The sequence below is a fragment of the Aptenodytes patagonicus genome, chromosome Z (genome assembly GCF_965638725.1).
Source record: "Aptenodytes patagonicus chromosome Z, bAptPat1.pri.cur, whole genome shotgun sequence".
In the NCBI taxonomy this organism is placed as follows: domain Eukaryota; kingdom Metazoa; phylum Chordata; class Aves; order Sphenisciformes; family Spheniscidae; genus Aptenodytes; species Aptenodytes patagonicus.
Genome location: NC_134982.1, coordinates 59,471,520 through 59,496,166, shown reverse-complemented (window position 1 = coordinate 59,496,166; position 24,647 = coordinate 59,471,520). Strand labels below are relative to the sequence as shown.

The 24,647-nt window shown below is 43.8% G+C and overlaps 1 protein-coding gene across 3 annotated transcripts in view; it reads left to right on the top strand.

Annotated features, from left to right (window-relative positions):
- SHB (SH2 domain containing adaptor protein B) overlaps nucleotides 1-24,647 on the top strand; it is a 90,877-nt gene that overhangs the window by 38,787 nt on the left and 27,443 nt on the right. For 2 of the 3 annotated variants that reach the window (XM_076361890.1, XM_076361892.1), the window contains exons 3-5: nucleotides 7,202-7,417; nucleotides 15,861-16,032; nucleotides 20,472-20,591. In XM_076361890.1, the coding sequence (XP_076218005.1) occupies nucleotides 7,202-7,417; nucleotides 15,861-16,032; nucleotides 20,472-20,591 (508 nt within the window). Of the gene's footprint in view, nucleotides 1-7,201; nucleotides 7,418-15,860; nucleotides 16,033-18,161; nucleotides 18,286-20,471; nucleotides 20,592-24,647 lie in introns of those variants that run through there. The other variant, XM_076361893.1, reaches the window with a different exon arrangement.

Below are 24,647 nucleotides of genomic sequence, written 5' to 3'. Positions count from 1 at the left end.
ACATGCACAAATGACCTTGAAAAATCATTGTACTTCCATTCAAGGGCTTCTATCAACAGCTATTTGTCAGGGTTGGGAGCATTGCCAAATATTTTGTCCCACGCTTTAGAAAATAGGGTGAAGCTTTATCCACCAGTATGATCAGTACGACCGACTCTACACTGAGCTGTGTACTGTTGAATGGAGATGAGTGCAACTAAGTGTGCTGTGTAAAATCCCAGGAGTAGAATTCTGTCATCTGTCCTGAGTTCTGCTCTTAGGCTTCTCAGGTACAAAGGGTGTTGATAGCCCTTGTACTTTGCTAAAAGTCAATTTCAGTGCTAGCTTTTCAAAAGCTGGCCTTGCATGGCAATACTGTTTCCAGCACGTTACCTTCATAGTCAGATTTGGCTCACTGGGATAGGACTTTGGTGGTAGAGAAAGAAGCTGAGGAGCTGGTAGGATTGTCATTTTAAATCCTGCACCAGTCCTGAAATCTGTAGCTGAAGTGGAGATGGGTCTGTTTTATCACAGTTGCACCTGATATGTGTGGGTCAGTACACTTTGGAATCTGACATACTGGTGAGTCAAAACTTTTTTTTAAGAGTGCAGCTACGTTGTTTGACCTCTTGTTACTGCATGCTTTAGTTTGAGATGAAGGAAATGTCTATTGGCATCTGTACATTGTAGAAGAATCTGGTTGTTCTGTTGTCTGTTGCATCCTTTTGGAAGGAAAGCTGTAGAAGCTCACCTATTGGGTTCTGTAAGCAAGTAGTACTGTCAGTTTCCTTTTGTTGGCTTCATAGCTGTCCTGGTTTTTTGATTATATATCCCCTAATTCTCTCCAAACTCACCTCAGCATCTATGAGTAATGCTGTTGAATTATTTAAGACTATTAAGAGGTTTAATGTGGCTGCTGGAAAGGTTACTATGAGGTTACCTGCTTGTCCTGTGGAGCTTTGTCTGTTCAGTATGTGTTTGTTAGAATTGTTCACCAAATGAGAAGAAGAATGTCAAGTTCAGTCTTGTATCTCATAATCTTGTGTTCCCAGATGTCTCAGTTTCTGTACCTTGCTGGTCAGGTTCTTGGTTTTACAAAGGAGTCCAGACTCCGGGAGCCTGATTCTGTTATAACTGCTAATCTGTGAGAATAAGAATTATTTGTGGGGGTCTTCCAGCCTGCTAGCAAACTTAAGTTCTTTCAAAACTTCATTTGTTTCTTCTTTTAGTAGCTAATTAACTTAATGAGCATAATTCTATAAAAATGTACTTTTCTTTATCAGCAGTAAGAGTTCAAAGGATAAAATTAATAAAAGTGAAAAAAAAAAAAAGTTAAATTAACAGTTTTGGATTCCCTGGTCATTCCAGTAACTGTTTTAGCACTTAGAGCTGTCATTGTTAGAGATTGCATGAAAACCATGAGAAATGCATCATCACAAATATTCTGTTGTTTTCAACTACCCAATTCTTAAATATCAAGCCTGCACTGAGCTATCAGTGTGCATAATGCTAATAATGCTTGTGGTGCAGATTCAGCTTTGCTGCCTGTTATTGAAAGGAACTGTTTCTATTTCACTTTTAGTAAAATCATTTTTCTTTACAAATACTCTTCCAATATATTAAGTAAAAGATGGACTTTCAAGCAAATTTATAGGAAGCTTTATAAAAGAGGCTGTAGGTAAATATGTGTGTATAAGTGTGTATGTGTATACACACATATATTTTTATATATGCATGTATATATATTCTCCTTCTTCCACTTCTTTGCTCTCCCTAGGTTTTAGTTTTTCCTAGAGAAACTTTTCTGCTTTAGGATCAAATATTTGTAATTTTTCTAATTGTAGTCCCTGAACATGAACTGTGAATCAGTAGCGTACCACCTTCTATTTACAGGTAATCTTTTCTGATGCTTTGGTCCTGTGGGTAAAAGAAAAATGTTGATCATGAGCTCCTGTATTGAAATATATTCACACACCAGGAGCTAGTGGTGTAGCTGGTGTTTGGCACTTAAAATGAATAGTTTGGTTTGGTTTGGTTTGTGGGTTTGGGTTTTTTGGGTTTGGGTGGGGTTTGGTGGGTTTTTTTTTTTGTGTAAAGTCTTTGATTTGGTAGGATCATGGCTTCTGTTCCTCAGAAATGCACACTTCCTGGTTGTAGCAATGGCTGGCTTCACAGTACAGAAAGACAGACAGATACATACCACATTTCTGACTTTAGAAGAAATAAAATGTTTAACTTTTTGATCCAGGAGCATTCAAGAGAGTATCAGCTGTGTGTTCTTCCTAATACAGGTTTTTCTTAATGCAGCATTTTTCCTTGAGCAAAATTCTTTTCAAAAGATAGCTGAAAGACAAAGACTGTGTTTTAACTGAAAAGGTTTAAAGCACTTTTTTCAAATAATCTTTTCTAGGTTTTGCTTGTTGTCGTGGCTTAATCTCAGTCAGCAACTGAGCACCACGCAGCCGCTCGCTCACTCCCCCCCGGTGGGATGGGGGAGAGAATCAGAAGGGTAAAAGTGAGAAAAACTCGTGGGTTGAGATAAAGACAGTTTAATAGGTAAAGCAAAAGCCACGCACGCAAGCAAAGCAAAACAAGGAATTCATTCACTACTTCCCATCGGCAGGCAGGTGTTCAGCCATCTCCAGGAAAGCAGGGCTCCATCACGCGTAACGGTTACTTGGGAAGACAAACGCCATCACTCCATACGTCCCCCCCTTCCTTCTTCTTCCCCCAGCTTTATATACTGAGCATGACGTCACATGGTATGGAATATCCCTTTGGCCAGTTTGGGTCAGCTGTCCTGGCTGTGCCCCCCTCCCAGCTTCTTGTGCACCTCCAGCCTTCTCAGTTGGTAGAGCATGGGAAGCTGAAAAGTCCTTGACTAGTGTAAATACTACCTAGCAACAACTAAAACATCGGTGTGTTATCAACATTGTTCTCACCCTAAATCCAAAACACAGCACTGTACCAGCTACTAGGAAGGAAACCAACTCTATCCCTGCCGAAACCAGGACAGTATCCACCCCTTATTCTATACCATCTACGTCATGCTCAAGTCCCATATTTTCCAGTGCAACCTCATTAACCACCCACCCCGCTTTCCATCCTTTCATATAACACACAGATATCATTCCCTTAGTCTATGGACCACCCTTGTGGAATGTCTGTAAAATGTCCAGAAATGTCCATGAAATATCCATTGAGTTCATTTAGTCCGTGACTTTGGGCTCCATCTGTGATGGTGGTCACTCAGGACAGGAGAGGTGGTGTGTTGTGTGGAGTTACTGGGTACCAAAGCCAGCTCAGGTTGGGTCACTGCTGCACTTGCACTGCTTCTTGTAAGGCTTGTCCTCCACTGGTTCGGGTGGTTCCTGCTATAGTAATTTCTATAACACGCAACTCAAATCCCAGGTTACAACAATTTAAAGGTGTTTCCATTACAATCTCCACCCCTGGTCCCTTCGGATCAAACCATAGGTTTTAACATTGCAATGAACTCCTCCCCTTGCCCCTGCTCCGGCTTGGACTTATCCACAGACTGCAGTCCCTTAGGGTAGTACCTGCTCCAAGTGGAGCCTTATCTATGAGCCACAGTCTCTCCAGGGATACGCCTGCTGCGGCATAGACTTATCCACAATCACTTTGAGATGCACCTGTTCCAGCACGGCCTTCTCCATGGGCCACAATATCTTCAGAGATATACCTGCTCCAGCGTGGCCTTACTCGCAGCCACAGTCCCTTCAGAAGTAAACCTGCTGTAGCACAAACGTAACTGTGGCCACAGACGCTTCGAGATGTACCTGCTCTGGCATGGGCTTATCCACAGCCACAGACGCTTTGGGGTGTCCTGCTCCCGCATGGACTCATCCACAGGTCACAGTCCCTTCGACTCGAGTTCACACTGGAGTTCCAGCCTGTCCAGTACAGCAGCACAGAAACAGCAGCGATGCCCTGGCCATCTGCCAGCCCAGGCACATCGCCATTGCGTTATCAAAATGTTCCCAGGCACAGCAGAATACGATGATAAGCAGTACAGCAGTACAGCAAGCAGCGAAAGCAAAAAACAGCCACTAACAAGCATTGGACTCTAATATACAGTAAGGCAAGCAAGCCCCATGGCAAGCACAGGAGCCTGCCAATTAGTAGCTAAACAGCTATAACAGGTATAAAATTGATCTAGCACATTCCAAACAAACCTGTCATTATCTTGAACCCTTTGAGCCCCACGTTGGGCGCCAAAAAGGACTGTCGTGGTTTAATCTCAGTCGGCAACTGAGCACCACGCAGCCGCTCGCTCACTCCCCCCCAGTGGGATGGGGGAGAGAATCGGAAGGGTAAAAGTGAGAAAAACTCGTGGGTTGAGATAAAGACAGTTTAATAGGTAAAGCAAAAGCCACGCACGCAAGCAAAGCAAAACAAGGAATTCATTCACTACTTCCCATCGGCAGGCAGGTGTTCAGCCATCTCCAGGAAAGCAGGGCTCCATCACGCGTAACGGTTACTTGGGAAGACAAACGCCATCACTCCATACGTCCCCCCCCTTCCTTATTCTTCCCCCAGCTTTATATACTGAGCATGACGTCACATGGTATGGAATATCCCTTTGGCGAGTTTGGGTCAGCTGTCCTGGCTGTGCCCCCTCCCAGCTTCTTGTGCACCTCCAGCCTTCTCAGTTGGTAGAGCATGGGAAGCTGAAAAGTCCTTGACTAGTGTAAACACTACCTAGCAACAACTAAAACATCGGTGTGTTATCAACATTGTTCTCACCCTAAATCCAAAACACAGCACTGTACCAGCTACTAGGAAGGAAACCAACTCTATCCCTGCCGAAACCAGGACACTTGTATTGAAAGGTGATAATGTGGTTATCATTCATAACTAGGTATTATCATAACCTATCCTGCTGGTATTTACATCATTGATTTTGGTATATATTTCTTCAGGTTTACTGTATTTGTAATGTATAAATTTAATAATTTTTTTCCAAGCAATAAGGGCACCATCATATTGTAGACATTTCACAGTACTTTTGAAATGGTTTGGAGCAATTACTTGGTTATAATGTTCTTGCTGATAGATGAATTGATGAATGGCTTTTGTTACAGTAATGGAGAGAACTGCTCTAAATCTTTTCTTCATTTGTAGGTTAAAAAGTTCTCTCCCTTCTCCCTGAGTGGTTTTTGGTTTTTTTTTTTAAGTAACTTTGCAATTTGCTACAATTAATGAAATTCTTATTTTGTCCTTGCAGTGGTCAAGATAATCACAGAAAGGCTGAGGTTGGAAGAGACGTCTTAATATCATCTAATAGAAAACCCTGTTTAAGCAGGGTCAGCTAGAACAGGTTGCCAATGACTATGTCCAGTCAGGTCTTGAATATCTCCACAGATGGAGACTCTACAGCCTCTGTGGGCAAGCTTTTTTAGTGTTTAACCATTATCACAGTAAAAAGGTGTTTTCTTGTGTTCAGATGGAATTTGATGTATTTTGATTTGTGCCTGTTGCCTCTTGTCTTGTCACTGGGCGCTGCCAATAAAAGTCTGGCTCCATCTTCACTTTCTTCCATCAGGTATTTATATGCATTGATAAGGTCCCCACTGAAACTTATCTTCTCCAGGCTGACCAGTCCCAGCTCTCTCAGCCTCTCCTCATATGAAAAATGCTCCAGTCCCATTATCAGCTTCATGGCCCTTTGCTGAACTTGCTCCAGTATGTCTGTGTCTTTCTTGCGCTGGGGAGGTGAGAACTGGACTCAGCTGTCCAGATGTGGCCTTACCAGTGCTGAGTAGAGGGGAAGAATCACCTCCCTTGATGTGGTTTCAACACTCCTCCTAATGCAGCCCAGGTTAGTATTGGCCCTCTTTATCATGAGGGTGCATTGCTGGCTGATGTTCAACTTGCTGTCATAGAGGACCCCAAAGTCCTTCTCTGCTGAGTGGCTTTCCAGCCAGTTAGCCTGCAATTTTCCAGCATCTCCAGGGCCCTGTGAATGGCAGCACAGCCATCTGGTCTATCACTCACTCCATCCAGTTTTGTTTCAGTAGGTGGAGCAACCCTGGCTTTGTCTAGCCAAGGCTCTGCAAACTCCAAAGAATGGAGACATCTCCCATGACCTACCTGGTGACCTATCCTAGGGCTGCACTACACACCAGGGGAAGAAGGTTCCCCCAGTGTCCTACTTGGATCTCTAAAGCTACGTCTTGTGTCTGTTTCTCCTTATTGCGTCTTCTGACACTTCCTGAGAAGGGTTTGGCTCTGACTGCCCTTCAGACAGCTGAGAGCTGCTGTTACATCCCCCTTGTCCTTCCCCTCATCAGACTAACCAAAACCATCTCTCCTTATCATAGGCCCCAGGACCCTGCTGTCTTGGTAGCTCTGCACGGGCTCCTTTATAGTTTTATGAACTAGCTCACTCCTTGCACACTCTTTGTAGGGAGTGTGCAGACTGGACACAGTAGGACCCACCTGTTGGTGGGTGTAGCCTCCTTGGGGCCAAGGGTGAAGGCATGACAGCTTGCCTCTTGATTTGCTAGCTGTGCTCTCCCTAACAAAGCCCAGTTTTTGGTTTGCTGTATTCTGGAGGGCAGTACACTATTCCTTTCTGTGAAGCTTCAACATGTTTATTTTTTTATAAGGTCAGTGTTAATTTAAAGAAATACATGTTCCTTAATACAATGTGAACTAAACTCTAGTTACCAATGTTTTTGTCTAGTGTTCTTACTCTAGTCCTAGCTCATTTTCTGCTGATATTCTGTAGAGGTAACTGCAGAGAATTTTTTTACCAGCATATATAATTATACTGTGGGATTTATATTTTGTGATCTTTGTATCTTTGAATTGCACTTCTGAATTATCTCCTCTTGAAGAGTTAACTGCATACACAAATTTCAGTGTTCTTGGGGATTTATGTACAGTTGCTTGTAAGCGTGCTTTACAGAGGCTGACAAGGATTGTGTGCTTCCTGTAATCTGGCTCTGTGCAAGCTGGGGAATATTGGTGGAGGCATGAAACTGTTTGTGCTGTGGTTGTTAGCTGGAACAAACTTTTGCTTCCAGCCAGTTACCAAATGTAGAGATAGAATTTAGAAGTCTTGTACAAGCTTGCCATCTGTATAATTATGTGGCTATTAAGGAATGGATGGAAGTTGAATGCTCTCAAATTATTGACTGTAATGATAAGGCTTGGTTAGTAGTGGTGCTGATGCAATTTTCTTTCTTGCCAACAGAGTTTCAGAAGCAGGAAGGCATGAAGTCCCATCAGAAAAACATGCAGCTCTATGACACACCCTATGAACCAGAAGGCAGTGCTGTGGAATCCGATTCTGAAAGTGTGGTGAGTCACCGTTTACAAGAAGGCAAATTGCCACAGGATGATGACAGGCCTGCAGATGAGTATGATCAGCCGTGGGAGTGGAACAAAGTCACCATCCCAGCTCTGGCAGGTAGGATTCCTAGATCCCAACCAGGAAAATCTCTCTCAGACTCATAGCATAGTTACTTGCCTTTGGGAGCATTCAAGTTTTTCTACTCTTCCGGTGTGTGTTGGGGGAGAAATCACTGAAAAGCAAATGTGGGTAGTCTCAAATATTTACCTGCTGCAGAAATGTGGAACATTGCACTTTTTGTTTGGTGCTTCAGCTGACCTGTTGTCAACCATCTCAGCACTTGGTTCATGTTAGTAAAACTTCTGTTTCTCCCACTCCTTGCCCCTACCCCCGTTTTAATGGATGTGATGTAGATAGTGTTTATTGTTGAGTGGCTCTATGATGAGGGAGTTGCTTTGCAAGGTCCTTAAATTGTGGGGCACTTCTTAAACGGGCAGGACAAAAAATAGCTGTGTAACATGCATGCAGTACCATGCTTCTACTCAGTGATGAGTTTCTTGGTATTTGGAGTATTTTCATTATAATTGCAAGCATTTCTGTGGATATGTAGAACTTGTTTTAGGATTAATCCTTTTGAACTGCTGAAGTTCTCCCACATCAGAACTTGTTAGTCACGGAGATCTGACACAAACTGTTTTCTATCTCTGTGAATGTCTGTGCTTGGTGTTGGTTACACTGCTCTTTTTCTTCCTGTCTGTTGCTTTGCGGAAATGGCTGAGGGGGGCTTCATTCAGTGAGGATGTGATTCTAGAGGCCAAGGCTTTTTCTTTCATAGAGCTTCATACAGAGCCCAGCAAAGCCCAGCTGTATCAGTTGGTCTGACCATGTTCTGGGATGCTCTTGTGGGGTGCTAGAGTCATACATGCTCTATGATTTTCCCCTCAATGACATGTTCTCGTGAAAAGCAGTGTCTAGGAGCAGGGTTGTTCTCCTTCCTTTTTATGAGTCAGCTTGGCAGAAAGCTTGGAAAGGAGAGCTGCGTGTGGTGATGACTGTGGGGATGAGGAGGGAAGAAAACAGATGTGGCTCTGGAAGGGAGCATGGAAGAAACCTGAGAGCAATGATTAGTAGTCAGTGTGCATTTACCCTGGATAAATCCTGCTTGACAAACCTGTTTGTTTTCTGCGTTGAAACTACTAGATCTGTTAATGGAAGGAGAGCAGTAGGTGTCATCTATGTTGACTTTAGCCTTCAGCATGTTGTGCTGTGGCACCAGCTCTGTTACCTGGTTTGGAATGCTGTTGCCTAGATGGGTGGACTACCAGATGCATGAAAACCTGTCAGGGTCATTGACCTCAAAGGGTAGGGCTTAGTGATTCATACTCTTCCTGGAGTGTGGTTACAAGTGTAATTCCTCAGGGGATCTGTTCTGGAACCCTTTCTGTTCAGCATCTTTATCAGTAACCCGGAGGAGGAGGAGAGGAAATGCACCTCTTGAAGTCTGGAATGAAATCAAATGCAGGGAGGGTGTATATGTATGTAGAGCTGCCATTCAGAGGGACCTGGGCAGGCTGGAGAAATGGGCTGACAATAAGCTTACAAAATCCAACAAGGACAAACTCGAAGACCTGCATCTGGAGCAGACTAACCCCTTGCAACTATATGGACCGAGGACTGGCTGACTTGCTGTGTTACAGCTTTGCTGGAAGGGGCTTAAGGAATCCTGGGGGCAAGTGGACTAAATGTGGCTAGCAGTGCTCCCAGGCAGTGATGAAAGCTAGCAGCATCCTGGCCTATGTGAACAGAAGCATAGCCAGAAGATCAAGCAAAGTGACTGTTCTTCTTTACTTCACATTTCTTGGACAACATGTTTAATGCTGTGTCCAGTATTCTGATGCAAGAAGGATGTTAATAAATGTTGATGTCAGCAGAGAGCCACCAAAATGACAGGAAACTGTAGCACATAACTTGAGGAGACACTGAGGGAACTGTGCTTGCTTAGCCTGGAGAAGAGAAAGCTTTGGGGGGATGTTATAGCAACTTTCCAATGCCTATGAGGAGATCTTCAAGAAGATGGAGCCAGGTTCTTCACAAATGAGCAGGTGTGTGATGGGAAGATGAGAGATAAGTTGAATCAGGAGAGGTTCTGACTCGATATGGGGAAAATTTTTTTCCCTGCAAGGACAGTCAAGCATTGGAACCAATTGTCCAGGGAGCTTTTGCAGTCTTCATCTTCAGATTTTTTCATCCTGTGTGAAGGGATGACTGGGTAAAGTTCTGAACAGCCTGATCTGATCACATAGCAGACGCTGTCTTGAGCAGGTTGGACTAGACACCTCCCATGGTCCCTTTCCACCTGAGTTATTCTATGATTTTGCAATTCTGTGTGCCATGATATTGCCACACTACAGAAATGAGAAGTGACTTCTGTCCACAGCTATACAGGTCTAATGTTCTGCAAACAGAGCCTGTTGTGACAATACCCTTCTTGGGTGTTTCTGACCTGATTCCCTAATAGGTAGGCAGATGTGGGTGATAGAAATGTGTTTCTCTTCTAGGACAGTGGAGTAGAGCAGTGTCGATCTGTTGTGAAAGTGATTCTGCCTCTCTGCTTCATTTGTTCTTACATCTTTAGGTTGTGGTTGATTTGGGTTTGTTTCCAGGCCAAGCTGATGTCTGCAGTATCCATCCTGTGAAATGTGGGTGGGAGCAAGAGACACATGGATGAACCTGAAGCAGCTGCTTAAACAGAAACCTCTTGCTCAGCATTCCCTTTCCTCTTGTTGGGCTCCTATGGAACAGAAAAGGAGGTTAGAGAAAACTGATTTCTACTTCCTAGCAGCATGGTTTGCTCTGGCATGTGAGCTGTTAATAATCTTGTGGAGTTCCAGGCTCAGTCACTTTCCCATTAAGCACATGCTGATAGTTCTTTCGAACCTGGATCTAAACCAGCATCCAGTTCTGCTGGATGCTGTGCAGGTGAAGTAGTCTCTCTCCCTAAGGAGCATGAACTCTAACACAAACGTCTAACTGGCTTGTGTGGCTTCTAGTAGGATATACAGTTCTGCTGCTGAGCTCTGCCTGGTGGAAGCAGGCTTTGGTTCAGGTTTGCCTGAGCTGACTCATCCCCTTTGCTGGACCAATGAAAATGCTTGCAAGAGTTGTGCTGGGAGATTGCTTGTCGGTGAGATTCTGGCTATGATTTGGGATATCTATTGTGTGTCAAAATAGGCTAAGCAACAGAAACATGTATCACTAGGTTTCCAGTGCCACAATGGCTGTTTTGCAGATGCTGAATATCAGTCTGGCTTATGTGTATAAGCCTTCTGCTTTGGGTTTATGCTATGGCATTGGTGTCTGCCCCAGTTCAGCAGATATTTCCATGCCTTTTCATGTGTCTCTGATGGCAGCAACGCTGCCTTTGCCCTAAAGCATATGTGCAGCCTCCATCTCCTGACAGGTGAGCCTTACTACACAGCAGCATGATCCACAGTAACTCTGTTGTAGAGGTAGGGTGTCTGCTACCTGGAAGGATCCACAAGCTACCCACAGCACATGTAGGGGCTGTGCAGAGCCACAAGCAGTGGATTTACAGTGGGACTTAGGCTGCTCTCTGCATCGTTTTCCAGGGAATTTCTCTATTCTTCATTCCAGATTCTGGAGGGTTTTCCACCATTTTCCCTCTGCCACCACATCTGCATCTTGCCCATCTTTTGTTTGTGGTCTTCTTTTCCCCTTTCTTTTGTCCCACAGAACTGCATCTATGTCTAGACTCTCTCCTTCGTCCTCCTACCTGACACCTGTCCTACTCTGCTACCTTCTAACATCTCCCTGGGATTTCTCTTCTCCCACCTTCAGACACCCACTCCCTACCACCCAAGACCCTCTCCTATTAGCTGTGTGTGCATTTCTGCCCACAAGGAAGAAGGATGGTGTGCTTCCTCATTCATCCCCGTCCTTCTAGCCCTCTGGGCTAGACCAGATGCCATGGGAATGTCTGGGCTACAGTGACTACAGATTACTGTTGAAGAGCTCCTACAAGGAAGCTGAACAGTTAATTGTTGCTGACTGTGTTAGCTGAAAGGCTTCCAGGTTTTTTTTGCCAACCTGTCCAGTGTTTGCTTGGCTGGAGGTGTGTTCAGCCATTCTTGCATGTGTTCTTGGAGGGTTTGAGGTTAGAGCTACTTTTGAGCAAAGAATATTTTGTTTGAAGGTGAGAGGGTAAGTAAAGCCCTTGGACTGCATAAAAGGGCAGGGAGGAACAAATGCTTGAGCAGGTGACACTTAAAGTCTTCAAAAGTGGAATTCTTTGGGGCTGTTTTTCTCTCTGTAGTTTGTTTCTGTGGTTTAGCGTAGCACAGGGTTTCTGCGAGTTGATTTTTTCCTTACATACTAGTTTTGATATTTTTCCAAAGGCAAAGAATAATATCAGTGTTATTGTGAGCTTCCCACACAAGAACAGTGATTGTGTGCTACCCAGAAGTCATTTTTCTTTTGAAGTATGCAAAATACCTAAATGAGAAAATTTATTGTTTAGCAACACTGAGATACAAGCTGTGAGATCTGTCTGCAGTGAGACCACACTTTACAGATTTCTCAATTAGTAATACAGCAGCCACAGAAATGGGATTATTAGTTTTAAAAGTTATTGTCTCAAGAGTCATATGTGTGTATATGGAAATCTTAAACCTTATTCTTCATGTATTGTGCATATTATATGAAATGGCTGATTTTAAATTCATTGGATCCAGAGAACAAATTTATTAGTTTCTACTGCATACCTTTTCGTACACAACTCATTTGGTGTTTGTAAAGTCTTTGAGCTCTGTAACCATCTTCATGCTCACTTTTTTGGTCTTTATCAGGTAAATACTGAAATAGTTTTTCTGAGTGTTGATTTAAAAAAAAAAACAGTCTTAGTTTTGTTGATTTTTTTCTTCATCTGTAGTTTTTAGTTTGTCTACATGTGACTGTAAATTAATAAGGCACAATCCATCTAATACGAGATTTTATGATTGGCCTATGTGTAAATATTCTTCTAAGCATTATGTAGTTAACTTTTATGAAAGCACACTAAATTAAAATACTGCTTTACAAAAGCAACAGACTAAATAGAAGTTTAATTAAAAAGTATTATGACATGGTCGAATTCCTTATGGGTTCAGCATGCAGTGTTCTGTTTTAAAATGCTAAGAGAGTAAAGGTTTTTTGAGATTAATTTGATTTCTTTGATTGCATCTGTCATTCATTACAACTTAGTATGTCTTAGGTACCTGGTTATTTGTTACAAAGGAATGCGTGAGGATTGGCTGCAAGCATAGATTCAAGCTGCTGTCTCATCTAGTGTCTCTATACTTAATCTAACTCCTAGGAATTGTAAATGTTTAAAATAAGGAAAGAAAAGGTCCAACTTCTAAGTTAGAAACAGTGGAAAGTTTGCAATGGAGAAGTATTGACCCTCTGCTGAGATGCATGAAGTGCTTTTCTGACGTACTGTGCGCTGTGGTTCTGTAATGTAGCTAGACCAGGTGGGATTTTTTTCAGTGCTTAGCTGAGGTGGATTTCTCTGAAGAGCACAATGTTGGTCTAAGTGGTATTAGAAATTCTAGCAATGGCCAAGTCCCACTTTACAGGCCCACAACTACCATCCCCCAGCTACTTGGAGTTGTGGAGGCTGTGAACCTGAAGGGACCCTCTGCTAAAACTTTCCTATTTTGAGAAGTTCATCTGAAGGGAACAACAGACGTTTGTGATGGGAAGTGCAGACACAAAGAGACTTATGCAGCAAATGTTTTTGATTTGTCAGGTAACAGAGCTAGGAAACAAACCAAAATGGCAAGCAACACTAGAATTATCATGAAGTTAATTACTCATGCAAGTCTTTTAAGGAAAACATTTGTTCCTCTGCCATGATTTCAAGATTTATTGCTGAAGCATGGATAGAACCTGTTTATCTCCAAACTGGAGTTTGAGATGTGCCAGACTCGAAGTGTGCACAAGGTGTGAAGTCTGTTCAGGTTTATGGGAGCGTGTCTGCGCTGTGGCTCCTAAGCACGGGGCTGGTGCCATGCTGACACTTGTGAAGCAAGCTATGTATAGCCTTCCTCAGGGACTTCTGCTGTTAACTGCAGTGCTGAAAGGTGTGTCTCTGTGTAGCAGAGCTGGAGTGCAGCATTTTGACTGGCTGCAGCTTGAGTTCTTTCACAAACAAATTTGGTTTTGTTTCATTGGAGGCTGAACAGCTGAAGCTGAAATGTGTTTTTGATGGCTTTTATGGGAAGTGGGCAGGTCTTGTTAGACCTCCTGCTGAGCTGGGCAAACTGGTTTGCCCAGAAAAGCTGAGGTTGCAAAGTAACAGGAACAAAGTAGCTTTCTGGTACATAAGTCTGGCTGGAAAAGGAGATAGCAACACCGCAGAGCCCATTCAGGAATGCCAGGCTGACACTGGCTCCCATTTGACTGTGTGAGAAATCAGGCCTTTTCAGGTTGTCGTGTGGGGATAGCAAACCTTTGGGTAAAGGAAATGCATGTGAAGTCTGTAAAGCCCATCTTAGTATTGCTTTACAAAATAAGTGGCCCTCTGTTATGAAGAGGGCCATTTAGTAGTAGTTTTCAGCACTGATCATGGACTCCTTGAAGGAGGATCTGTAGATGCCAAACTTGGTCACCTCTGCTGGCTGCAACTGCTGTTGCACAGAAAGCTGGTGCCTAGGACCCTGGGGGACTTTGAAGCAAGGGAGTTGTGGCATGGCACCACCAGAGCACGCCACCACCAGAGGGCTGTGGCACCAGCTACAGGGCAGAGGAAGAGGGGCCACATGGAGAGCGAGGAAGGGTCAGGTATGCAGTCAGTTCCATAACTGTAGTGGCTATGTAAACAGAAATACCATAGCAATAAAAAAAACTTTACACTCCCAGCTGCATGGAATTGAGCTTCTGAACCTTCACTGTATATACTGCAGCTTTGGCTAAGAGGAGATTTATAGCAGCCGAAACTCAGTCCTGATAACAATTTTGTGTGGGTTGGTGCCTGACTGGGTATCATGCTTGTCAGTTTAATCTGCCTGGATATCACTTTCAGACTGCTGCTTCCTGCCAATTTAATTCACAAAAAAAAGAAATAAGGTAGGAGTCCAGAGACATGTCCGAGCTTTTCAGACAGAGAAAATATTCAAAAGCATCTGAAATTTAACTTTATGCTCTTTTTGGAGAACACATCCTACTTCCAACCATCATGTTGAAAAGATATGGCTGTTTACAATCAGAACTGAGTTTCATGTTTGTTTTGTGAACTGAATTTTTTGGTGTCTGAAAGATGTTGCTTCGTCAGAAGCTGACATTAAGTTCCCAGTATTCATAGGGTTCCCAAATTACATCCAGGTGTTTTTCTTACAGCTGAAATAATAGTGCTGTTCATTTATGTCACTGGCAAGTACACACATGCAATGTTTCTCTTTGTTATGCTAATCAGCTTTCATTATCCAGTAATGAGGTTAAATCTGAGTTTCCATTTTAAGAAATAAACAGCATATTTCTGCCATGCATACTTCAGAATATGATTTAGTACCTTTGCCCAATTTTTGCAATAATTTGTGCCTACTTTCTCTGAGTAGAGGAGGAATTTGGAAGTGTCCTAAGCCCCATGAGGAAAGCATATAAAAATAACAACAAAAAAAAAAGATGCTCCAAAACCTTTTCCACATCCAACACATTTCTATTCTGTATGCATTGTCTTTTTGAACATTACAGCTGTCTTCCTGTTGTATAGAGTTGCTTTAAAACAGTAAGTACTACCAGTCACATGCCTAACTGGCTGTGTGTTATAATAAGTTGAGTTCTAAATGCATGAGATCTACCACATGCTGTTGTAGGGCATCCCTTCCTTGTAACATTTGCTGTGATATTGCTGTTGAAACTTACAGAGGAGCTGATTGCACTGTGTGTGTTTATGCATATTGTGATGTTTGCCTCCTGATACAGTGAAGTTTTTTCTGCCTGGTCCTCACTAGATGACCTTAAAACAGTAATCCATCTGCAGCTGGAAGTGTTAGGTTTTGATCAAGAAGCAAACCACAGAGGGCAGTGAGAGTCAGGAAGATGGTGTGAGTAGCTCCTTTCACTGTTTCTGTCAATATTCTGTCCTTTAATTTTTTGTAATTATAGATATGTAGAATCTGTAAGTGTAGTAAATGTAGAATGAGGATGCTGACATCATTAGTATGCACTTGGCTACAGATGTTGCACTGGTCTAAGAAATTACAGCTTTGCAAGATAAGTTGTATTGCTTTTCTTGGAATAATATAGTTTGTGAGAGAAAGTAACACATGCCATTTTCCCTTTTCATCACTTTGTACCCTAGTGTTTCAAGACAAAATCTTTGTGCCAGCATTGTATAAGTGGATACACTTTTAATTCATTGCTTTGTAGACAAATCAGTACATCTTAATGCTAGTGGATGCATGTTTATTCTCCCTGGGAAGTGTGAAACCTCTCTAAGTGCTACAACTATTTTGGTCCTTGTTAATGTTGCCTGGAGAGGTAATCATTGTGTATCTTGCAGCCCAATTTAATGGAAGTGAGAAACGGCAAGCATCTCCTTCTCCCTCAAATGACCAGCACAGGCAGTTAAGAGCACCTGGAGGAGGCTTTAAACCCATCAAACATGGCAGTCCAGAATTTTGTGGGATCCTGGGAGAGAGAATAGATCCAACTATTCAACTGGAAAAGCAGATGTAAGTAAGCACAGTAATTGCTCTCTAGCTCTTTGCCTCCCTGCTTACAGGAGCAGCAAGTGTCCCAGATTCTGCTGCCCAGCTCCTCCTCCTCAGCATCCCCTGTGTTAGCGCTCACAAAAAATTTCTCTTATTAATCCTGCAAAGTGTAAGTAACTTTTGTGGGGGACAAAATAGAGTTAAACAGGAAATTCATTTCAGGAACAGTGAATTTTATCCACCAAGTATGTGCAGTTTTTCAACTTTCAAGCATGTTGATTACATTGCATTAGGGAAAACAGTTGTATATCACATATATACAAATTGTGCTTTAAAGCTGCAAAAATTCCATATCTTTGTGGCTGCATAACATGTTTCTAGTACCTCAGACATGCCTTGCATCTGTCTGTAATACTGCTCCAGGGAAAGACTGGTAAGACCACTTACAAAGCTTTCAGAAAAGAGACTGTTACTTCTACTCTGGTGGTGTCAAACTTGAGGATGGTATTTAAAGGCAGTTTTGTCAGCTCCAAACTCAAGTTCTGCGGGAATTCCCTGGAGTGAATGAATGTCTGGTATCCACAAGGGAGGTGTCTGCCCTGCCTCATTGTTACCATTCCTTGAACCATTTGGACAGACTGGCTTGTGTGATGGAATGACCCACTGTCCTGTATCATACCAAAGGTGCAGCCTCATAGAAGGGGCCAGAATCCCCTGTTACACAAAGAAAGAAAAATCTTCTTGTGGAGCAAGATGTTTACACAGGTTACACTGATACTTGTGAGCACTGAGAAGTCCAATGGATTCACACAGTAAAGTGAGGAAGCTGTGTCTTGAATCCCTGAAGGCAGTCCCACTCCAGACACTGTCATTCTAAGTTAGGTGCAGAATTTATTTTCACGGGAGAGGGAGGACATAGTTTAGCATGGATGTGAGTGTGCTTTTTGTGAGAATACTTCGTTCCTGAATGGTAGTGGTATTGGGAGGATTAGCAATCATTTTGCACTTTGGATCCTCAGTAGGAGAGAATCCCCTCTGTCAATTGTGTCTGAGAGAAGATAGTTCCAGAAATTCCTTTTCCTTTGACATTCTATTTTTACATGCAATATTTGGAAACTTAAGCTTGAAACAGAGAATAATATCATCCACATGGTGTCATATTCCATCTAATCAACCTCAGCCTTTGAACCATCTGCTCATTGACAGATTGTAGACTTATCTCCAACAGAGGAAGTAGCAACCACTATTGTGAAATCACTCACTGATACTGTTAGGTAAATGACTAAAAGGCTATAATGTGACTGTAAAATTTGGTCCTCAGACTTGGCTGGTTCCAGCCCACCATATCCCCCAAAAATACATTTAAAATACTGCAGGAAGTTGAGCATCTGTTAATTAAATTTTGACTCATAAATATATTGTTGTGTAGTTCTCTCTTTTAGTATAACTGTAGTTATATATAACTTCAATTGATAATAACAAGTGAAAACCACAGAGCTAGTTTTGCTTCCTTTAATTATTCAAGTGTTAATCACATGAGATTCTTTTTGATTCTTCATTATGCAGGATCAAACCTGAAATGAATGCACAGTTAACAATAATATGTCAGAAAATGGAAAAGTTCAGATTTATTGTACCTTAGATTATTCATAATCATTCAAACTGCTCAAGTTTTAGTAGCGTGGAACCTCTCCACAGCACATGACAAGCCATTCCATCTTTCTGTAAAAAAATTGAGTCTGTTTTTGTAGAGAGGAGTACAAGATCTAGAGGAAAGGAAGCACGCAAATTGACAAGTGGAGTTCTAACAGGTAGGTTAGGAAGTTTCCCAAACAGGCAGAAATACCAAGGTGTGATAATATATGAAGAAAATACTTCTAGTTGCTTGTCATTAAGGAATCTGTAACTATGAACTTAGTAGCTCATGGACCCAGGGGACTGTAATGAATTTGTTCCATTTCCTCAATAACAGTGTGAAGAAGAAAGTGTGTTCTGCTGTTTCTGTTGTCTTATTGAAAGTGAATCCCTCCCAGCCTTATATAGAAGATCTGGTGACTTTCTGTTTTGCTCCAACCAATTCAGAAACAGAGAAATGTTGTGCATTATATGAGCTGTAAAAACTGATTATACTTACTGTATAATTGATGCAGCTGTCCTGTCTTCAGTGGAGCTGTGGCCACTTAGTGCCTGAAACCTGACCATTGAGAAAGTAAGGGACATCAGGAAGAACATTCTATAAACCACAATCAGGATGCTTTCAGTCCTGGGAGGAGATCCTGATAAAGGTCAAAGTGTGTGATTATGTTTGAATTTTGCTTTCAGGTTTGCATTGTGTGCCTATGTTTTCCAGGATAACCTAGAAGACATGCATGTCTTCAGGTTTTTATGTCCCATGCTTTTACATTGGTACCTTTTGCAAGTTGTCATTTCACTATTTTGTGATCACATCATTGACATCTGAATCTTTGACCTTTCTGCACAAATACCTATATGCTGACATTTAAAAAATAGACACACCCAGGGCAAATAGCCCCAATAGATCTGAAACAGTAAATTAGTCAGGAACTTTAAGCTGATTATACCACTACGCTTATCTCTCTAGCTAGCTGGAACAGGAGCAACCTCAGTGTCCCATTTACATGAGCATATGATTCACAAGCAATTACACTTCTGGATATTGCTGTTTACTCTCAGCTGTAGCCAAAACAGCTTCCAGGTGTCACTTCTGAATCAGATGTTCTCCCATCAGCAGTTGCCTTCATACTTCGCTGTTTTTCTTCAACCTGTTTTAAAAGCAGGTTTTGCTTCCTGGAACCAGCCCTGTATTCTTTTTCCACGAACTTCTCTGCCAACTGGGGAACACCAGATCTTAAGAATATTTTAAATACTTCCCTCTCAATATGAGAGTCCAGGGTATCTCCCTGGTTTTGACTAGGTCACATTTTATTTTGGTTTTATTTGGACCTTTGGGGAGAACAGAAAGAAAAATTATTTATAGCTAATAAGAATAATTTTTAGACTATCTGTAATCCATTTTCTGATTTACACTTAGTGTTAATATTCTTCCCTTACACTCAGAAGACCACCTAGTCTTTAAATTGCTTGTTGAGAAATTCCCTTCAGCAGTAAATATCTAATGGGGGGTAGGGAGAACACTGCCTGAAAACATTTGCATCTGTGCCTCAGTTTTATTTGTGAAGTGATGGAGCTGTCAGGGCCTCCCTTTCTAGTCTGTCTTGAATATACAATAGTATAACCCTCTTTTTAGCTTTCTCTAATGCAAACTTCGGTTGTAACCAGGCACACAATGAATTTTTAATTTGAGCACTAACTTTTGTTTAGCACATTCATCAGATTTCACAATGGAGCTGACATCAGCACAAGGTAGTTAAGAGCATGACTTCTGTCAAAGGGATCTCTCTGGTCTTTATTCACTTACCTTTTAGTTGGAACATCTCCCTCAGAGTAAGTTCAGCAGAGAAATAAAATTAGCACAAATGGAAGAAAACTTTTTTGCACAAGGCCAATGACAGTTCCTGGTAATAACAGATGGAGAGCACTTCTGATGTATGCATTATCCTGCTTAGGCAGGCATGGTAGTGTCACATCGTGCTTCAAAGTGCATCTGGCAATTGCAGGAACGGAGGGATCTTCCTCAGAGATGCGATTGACCCAGTGCAGGGCCAGGCACGTTACATTGCTCGGGAAACTTAGGGGAAGGGTCAAAGCTTTTACTACTGGACTGTGAGATTTTGATTGCTGATACAGAGCAGCATGTGCTGAGGAGGTTTTTTGTTTGCAGTGGTCAGTTTAGTGAAGGACCCAGCTCTCCTCTCCCTATTTCCTTTCTTTCCTGAATTGATCACACCCACTCCACAGATCCACCAGAGATTTACTTAAAGCGCTCTGAGTTGTCACAGCTGTGTTTAGAACAAGTGTATTTGTTATAAATCTTCACACTTTATCACTTTTTTCCTTTCTCAAAGATTTATTTTAGCAAATCTTTTCCACTATTAACTGTTCGTGTTCTTCAGATGTGATTTTCTTTTTGTTTGCTTTTGTTTGTTTTCTTTTTGTTCTTTTGTGTATTAGTTGAAATACTGATATATCACAGGGATGAAATAGAGTAAATGTGTATATTGTGGATCTACTGCTTGCAAGACAGAGATTATAATGTGTTCCTCTGAGTGGAAATTTCTTACATAAATATGTACACCAATCCTGTCGCATGCTGTCCTCTGATCTATGTTTTTTTCCTTCAGCTGACAGGAACTACAGGCCTCTACAAGTTGTAAAGTTAACTTCAGATAATGCAAGCAATGTGCTTTTTATCCATAATATGTTAGATCTTAAAGATATCCATGTGATATTAACCGTTATTCATTATTTAAAGAAATAAAATAGTGAAAGGAGTATGAGTTGGAATGTGTGTGTGTATTAATCTCTCTGCTTTTTCCTAGATGGTATCACGGAGCAATCAGTCGGACAGATGCAGAAAACCTGTTACGCTTATGTAAAGAGTGTAGCTACCTTGTAAGAAATAGTCAAACAAGCAAGCATGACTATTCTCTTTCACTGAAGTAAGTACTTGTCAGTAAAATATAATAAATGTAATTTATAAGCCATAACTTCTCTGGTGCAAGAAGAGAAAATGATCCAGTCTGTTGCTGCAGTGGTTCAGCTCAGAAGGGCACCCAGAGAGTTTGAGACTGTCAGTCTGCATGATGAATAGTGACAATCACTAAATTAGGACCTTGCAATTTGGGGATGTTGAGAGATTTTTAGTCTTCATTTGGTGCCCATTTAAATAAATAAACTTGGAATTTTTTTTTTCTTGTTCTGATTTGAAATGCTTCTGCTGCTTCTGCTTCAGGCTGAATAAGCAACTGTATTGTTTGGGGATTTTATTCCTTTTGCTTCATACATGGAAGGAAGGCTTCGTGTGGTTTACTGTGGTAGAGCTGTACAGGATTGCTACAATTCTTGAAAGTAAAAAGCCCAGGATCAAGAATAAAAGATCTACAGAATTAGGAAATGAGCATTGTTCCAGTCTTCATGCTGCTTTGAACTTGCCTCACCTACCTTAGGCTGATCAGGGTATGTTACAGACATTGGCTTCAACATATGATAGAACAGAATCATAGAATGATTTGGGTTGGAAGGGACCTTCAAAGATCATCTAGTCCAACCCTCCTGCCACAAGAAGGGACATAACCTCACTTGCATTTCCAGCAGAGGAAAAGTTTCCAGGTTTTCCGTGCAGAACAAGAAGCCCGTTGACCTTGGTATAGGCTGTACAAGTGCAAAGACAATTGTTTCCTTTCTTTCCTTCTTACAAGATAGGGTCTGATGTGGAACCTACCCTTCCAAGTAGGTCTGGGACACAGGTCTACTTGCCTTTTTTGCTAGCATTACTCCTGACAGTTTGGCTTTTACATGGTTTCTTCATTGGTCTGTTCTGGAGCCATTTCAGCAAAGCCACCGAGGCGAAGGGCTCCGGAGCGGACGATCGTGCCGGGGGACCCTTCCTGAAGCGGCAAAACCGCGGCAAAACCCGCGAAGGCAAAAGCGCAGGGAGCGAGAGGGTGCCCCAGCCCGCCCCCCTTCCCCCACCCGGAGGAGGGAGTTCCTGACCAGCGGCAGCTCTGACTCAGCGTGGGCGGGGACAGGAGGGACGGCGGCCAAACCCCCTCACATGCAAGAGCAACCCCCGGGGAGGGCGAGCGACCAGCAGCGCGGCGAACAGGGCGTGGCGCGGCAGTTTGCGCAGGCAGGGCGTGCAGGGAAGGCGAGCGGGCAAGGCACAGCCACCCTCCTGGCTCTGAAAGGCCAACTCAACTAGTAATCGTCGCCTTCCCAGAAGAGGACCAGCTATGGTTTCCACTCGGCTGAAAGCCGTCGCCAGAAGAAATGTGGCGACCCAGACGGAGCCCTCACGCAAGCATACAGCTGTCCAGGTCTCTGGCTGCAGGGAGTGCCTGAGCCTGTCCGCTGTACCAGAGGGCAGCAGAGACGCCACCTGTGTGCGGTGTGACCAGGTGGATGATCTGCTCGGCCTGGTGGCAGAGCTGAAGGAGGAGGTGGAAAGGTTAATGAGTATCCGGGAGTGTGAGAGGGAGATAGATTGGTGGAGCCGCACCCTGCCGTCCCTGAGGCAAAGGCAGCAGATGGAGGCTCCACAAGAAGCAGAGGATCCCCTGCCCTCTTGCCACCAGGTAGAAGGAGGGGACCTAAGCAACGGGAGGGAATGGAAACAGGTCCCTGCTCGGGGTGCCACGTGAACCCTCGCCCAGCCTCCCTCACCTTCCCGGTTGCCTTTACACAACAGATATGGGGCCCTGGAACTTGAGGGCCAGGCAAACGAGGATGTAGACGAAGGTCCATCCAGGGGGTCGCCTAGGGTGAGGCAGTCAGCCCCACGCATTATGACTGCTGCTGCTAAGAAAAAAAGGAGGGTAATTGTCATAGGCAATTCCCTTCTGAGGGGAACAGAGGGCCCTATATGCCGACCGGACCTGTCCCACAGGGAAGTCTGCTGCCTCCCTGGGGCCGGGGTCAGAGACATCACTAGGAAGCTCCCTGGTCTGGTACGGTCTTCCGATTACTCCCCGCTGTTGGTTATACAGGCTGGCAGCGATGAGGTTGCAGAGAGAAGTTCTGCAGTGATCAAAAGGGACTTCAGGGCACTGGGGCGACTGGTTGAAGGATCGGGAGCACAGGTAGTGTTTTCCTCAATCCCTACAGTGGCAGGGAAGGATACTGAAAGGAACAGGAAAACACACCTGATCAACACATGGCTCAGGGGCTGGTGCCATCGGAGGAATTTTGGCTTTTTTGATCATGGGGAGGTTTACATGGCACCGGGCCTGCTGGCGACAGATGGAGTTCAGCTGTCTCACAGGGGGAAAAGAATCATTGCTCATGAATTGGCAGGGCTCATTGAGAGGGCTTTAAACTGGGTTCGAAGGGGGAAGGGGATAAAACCAGGCCCACTAGAGATGAGCCTAGGGGTGGCATGCCAATGCTGGGGGCGAAATCGATAGCCCAGCTCAAGTGCATCTACTCCAATGCACGCAGCATGGGCGGCAGACAGGAGGAGCTGGAAGCCATTGTGCAGCGGGAGAGATATGACTTAGTCGCCATCACAGAAACATGATGGGGTGACTCTCATGATTGGAGTGCTGCAATGGATGGCTATAGACTCTTCAGAAGGGACAGGCGAGGAAGGAGAGGCGGTGGGGTGGCTCTGTAAGTTAGGGAGTGTTTCAATTGTCTAGAGCTCAATGATTGTGATGATGATACAGTTGAGTGTTTATGGGTAAGGATGAGGGGGAAGGCCAACGAGGCAGATATCCTGCTGGAAGTCTGTTATAGACCACCCAACCAGGATGAAGGGGTGGATGAAGCGTTCTGCAAGTGGCTGACACAAGTCTCTCAATCGCTAGCCCTTGTTCTCGTGGGGGACTTCAACTTCCCGGACGTCTGCTGGAAATACAACACGGCAGAGAGGAAGCAGTCTAGGAGGTTCCTGGAGTGTGTGGAAGACAACTTCCTGACACAGCTGGTAAGTGAGCCTACCAGGGGAGGTGCCTCGCTCGACCTGCTGTTTACAAACAGAGAAGGACTGGTGGGAGATGTGGTGGTCAGAGGCTGTCTTGGGCTTAGCGACCATGAAAGAATTCTCGATTCTTGGTGAAGTAAGGAGGGGGGGCCAGCAAAACCGCAACCATGGACTTCCGGAGGGTGGACTTTGGCCTGTTCAGGATGCTGGTTGAGAGAGTCCCTTGGGAGACGGTCCTGAAGGGCAAAGGGGTCCAGGAAGGCTGGACGATCTTCAAGAAGGAAGTCTTAAAGGTACAGGAGCAGGCTGTCCCCGTACGCCATAAGAAGAATGGGCAGGGAAGACGACCGGCCTGGCTGAACGGGGAGCTCTTGCTGGGACTCAGGAAAAAAAGGAGAGTTTACCACATGTGGAAGAAGGGGCAGGTGACTCAAGAAGAGTGCAGGAATCTCGTTAGGTCATGCAGAGAGGAAATGAGAAAGGCAAAAGCCCAGCTAGAATGCAATCTGGACGCTGTCGTTAAAGACAACAAAAAAAGTTTTTACAAATATATTAATGACAAGAAGAGAGCCAAGGAGAATCTCCATCCCTTATTGGATGCGGGGGGGAACACTGTCACCGAGGATGAGGAAAAGGCTGAGGTACTTAATGCCTTCTTTGCCCCAGTCTTTAACAGGCAGACCAGTTATCCTCAGGGTACTCGGCCCCCCGAGCTGGAAGACAGGGATGGCGAGCAGGATGAACCCCCCATAATCCAAGAGGAAGCAGTCAATGACCTGCTACGCCACCCGGACGCTCACAAGTCTATGGGGCCAGATGGGATCCACCTGAGAGTGCTGAGGGAGCTGGCAGAGGTGCTTGCCAAGCCACTCTCCATCATTTATCAGCAGTCCTGGTTAACAGGGGAGGTCCCAGACGACTGGAGGCTTGCCAGCGTGACGCCCATCTACAAGAAGGGCCGGAAGGAGGATCTGGGGAACTACAGGCCTGTCAGCCTGACCTCGGTGCCGGGGAAGATTATGGAGCGGTTCATCTTGAGGGCGCTCACAAAGCATGAGCGGGACAACCAGGGGAT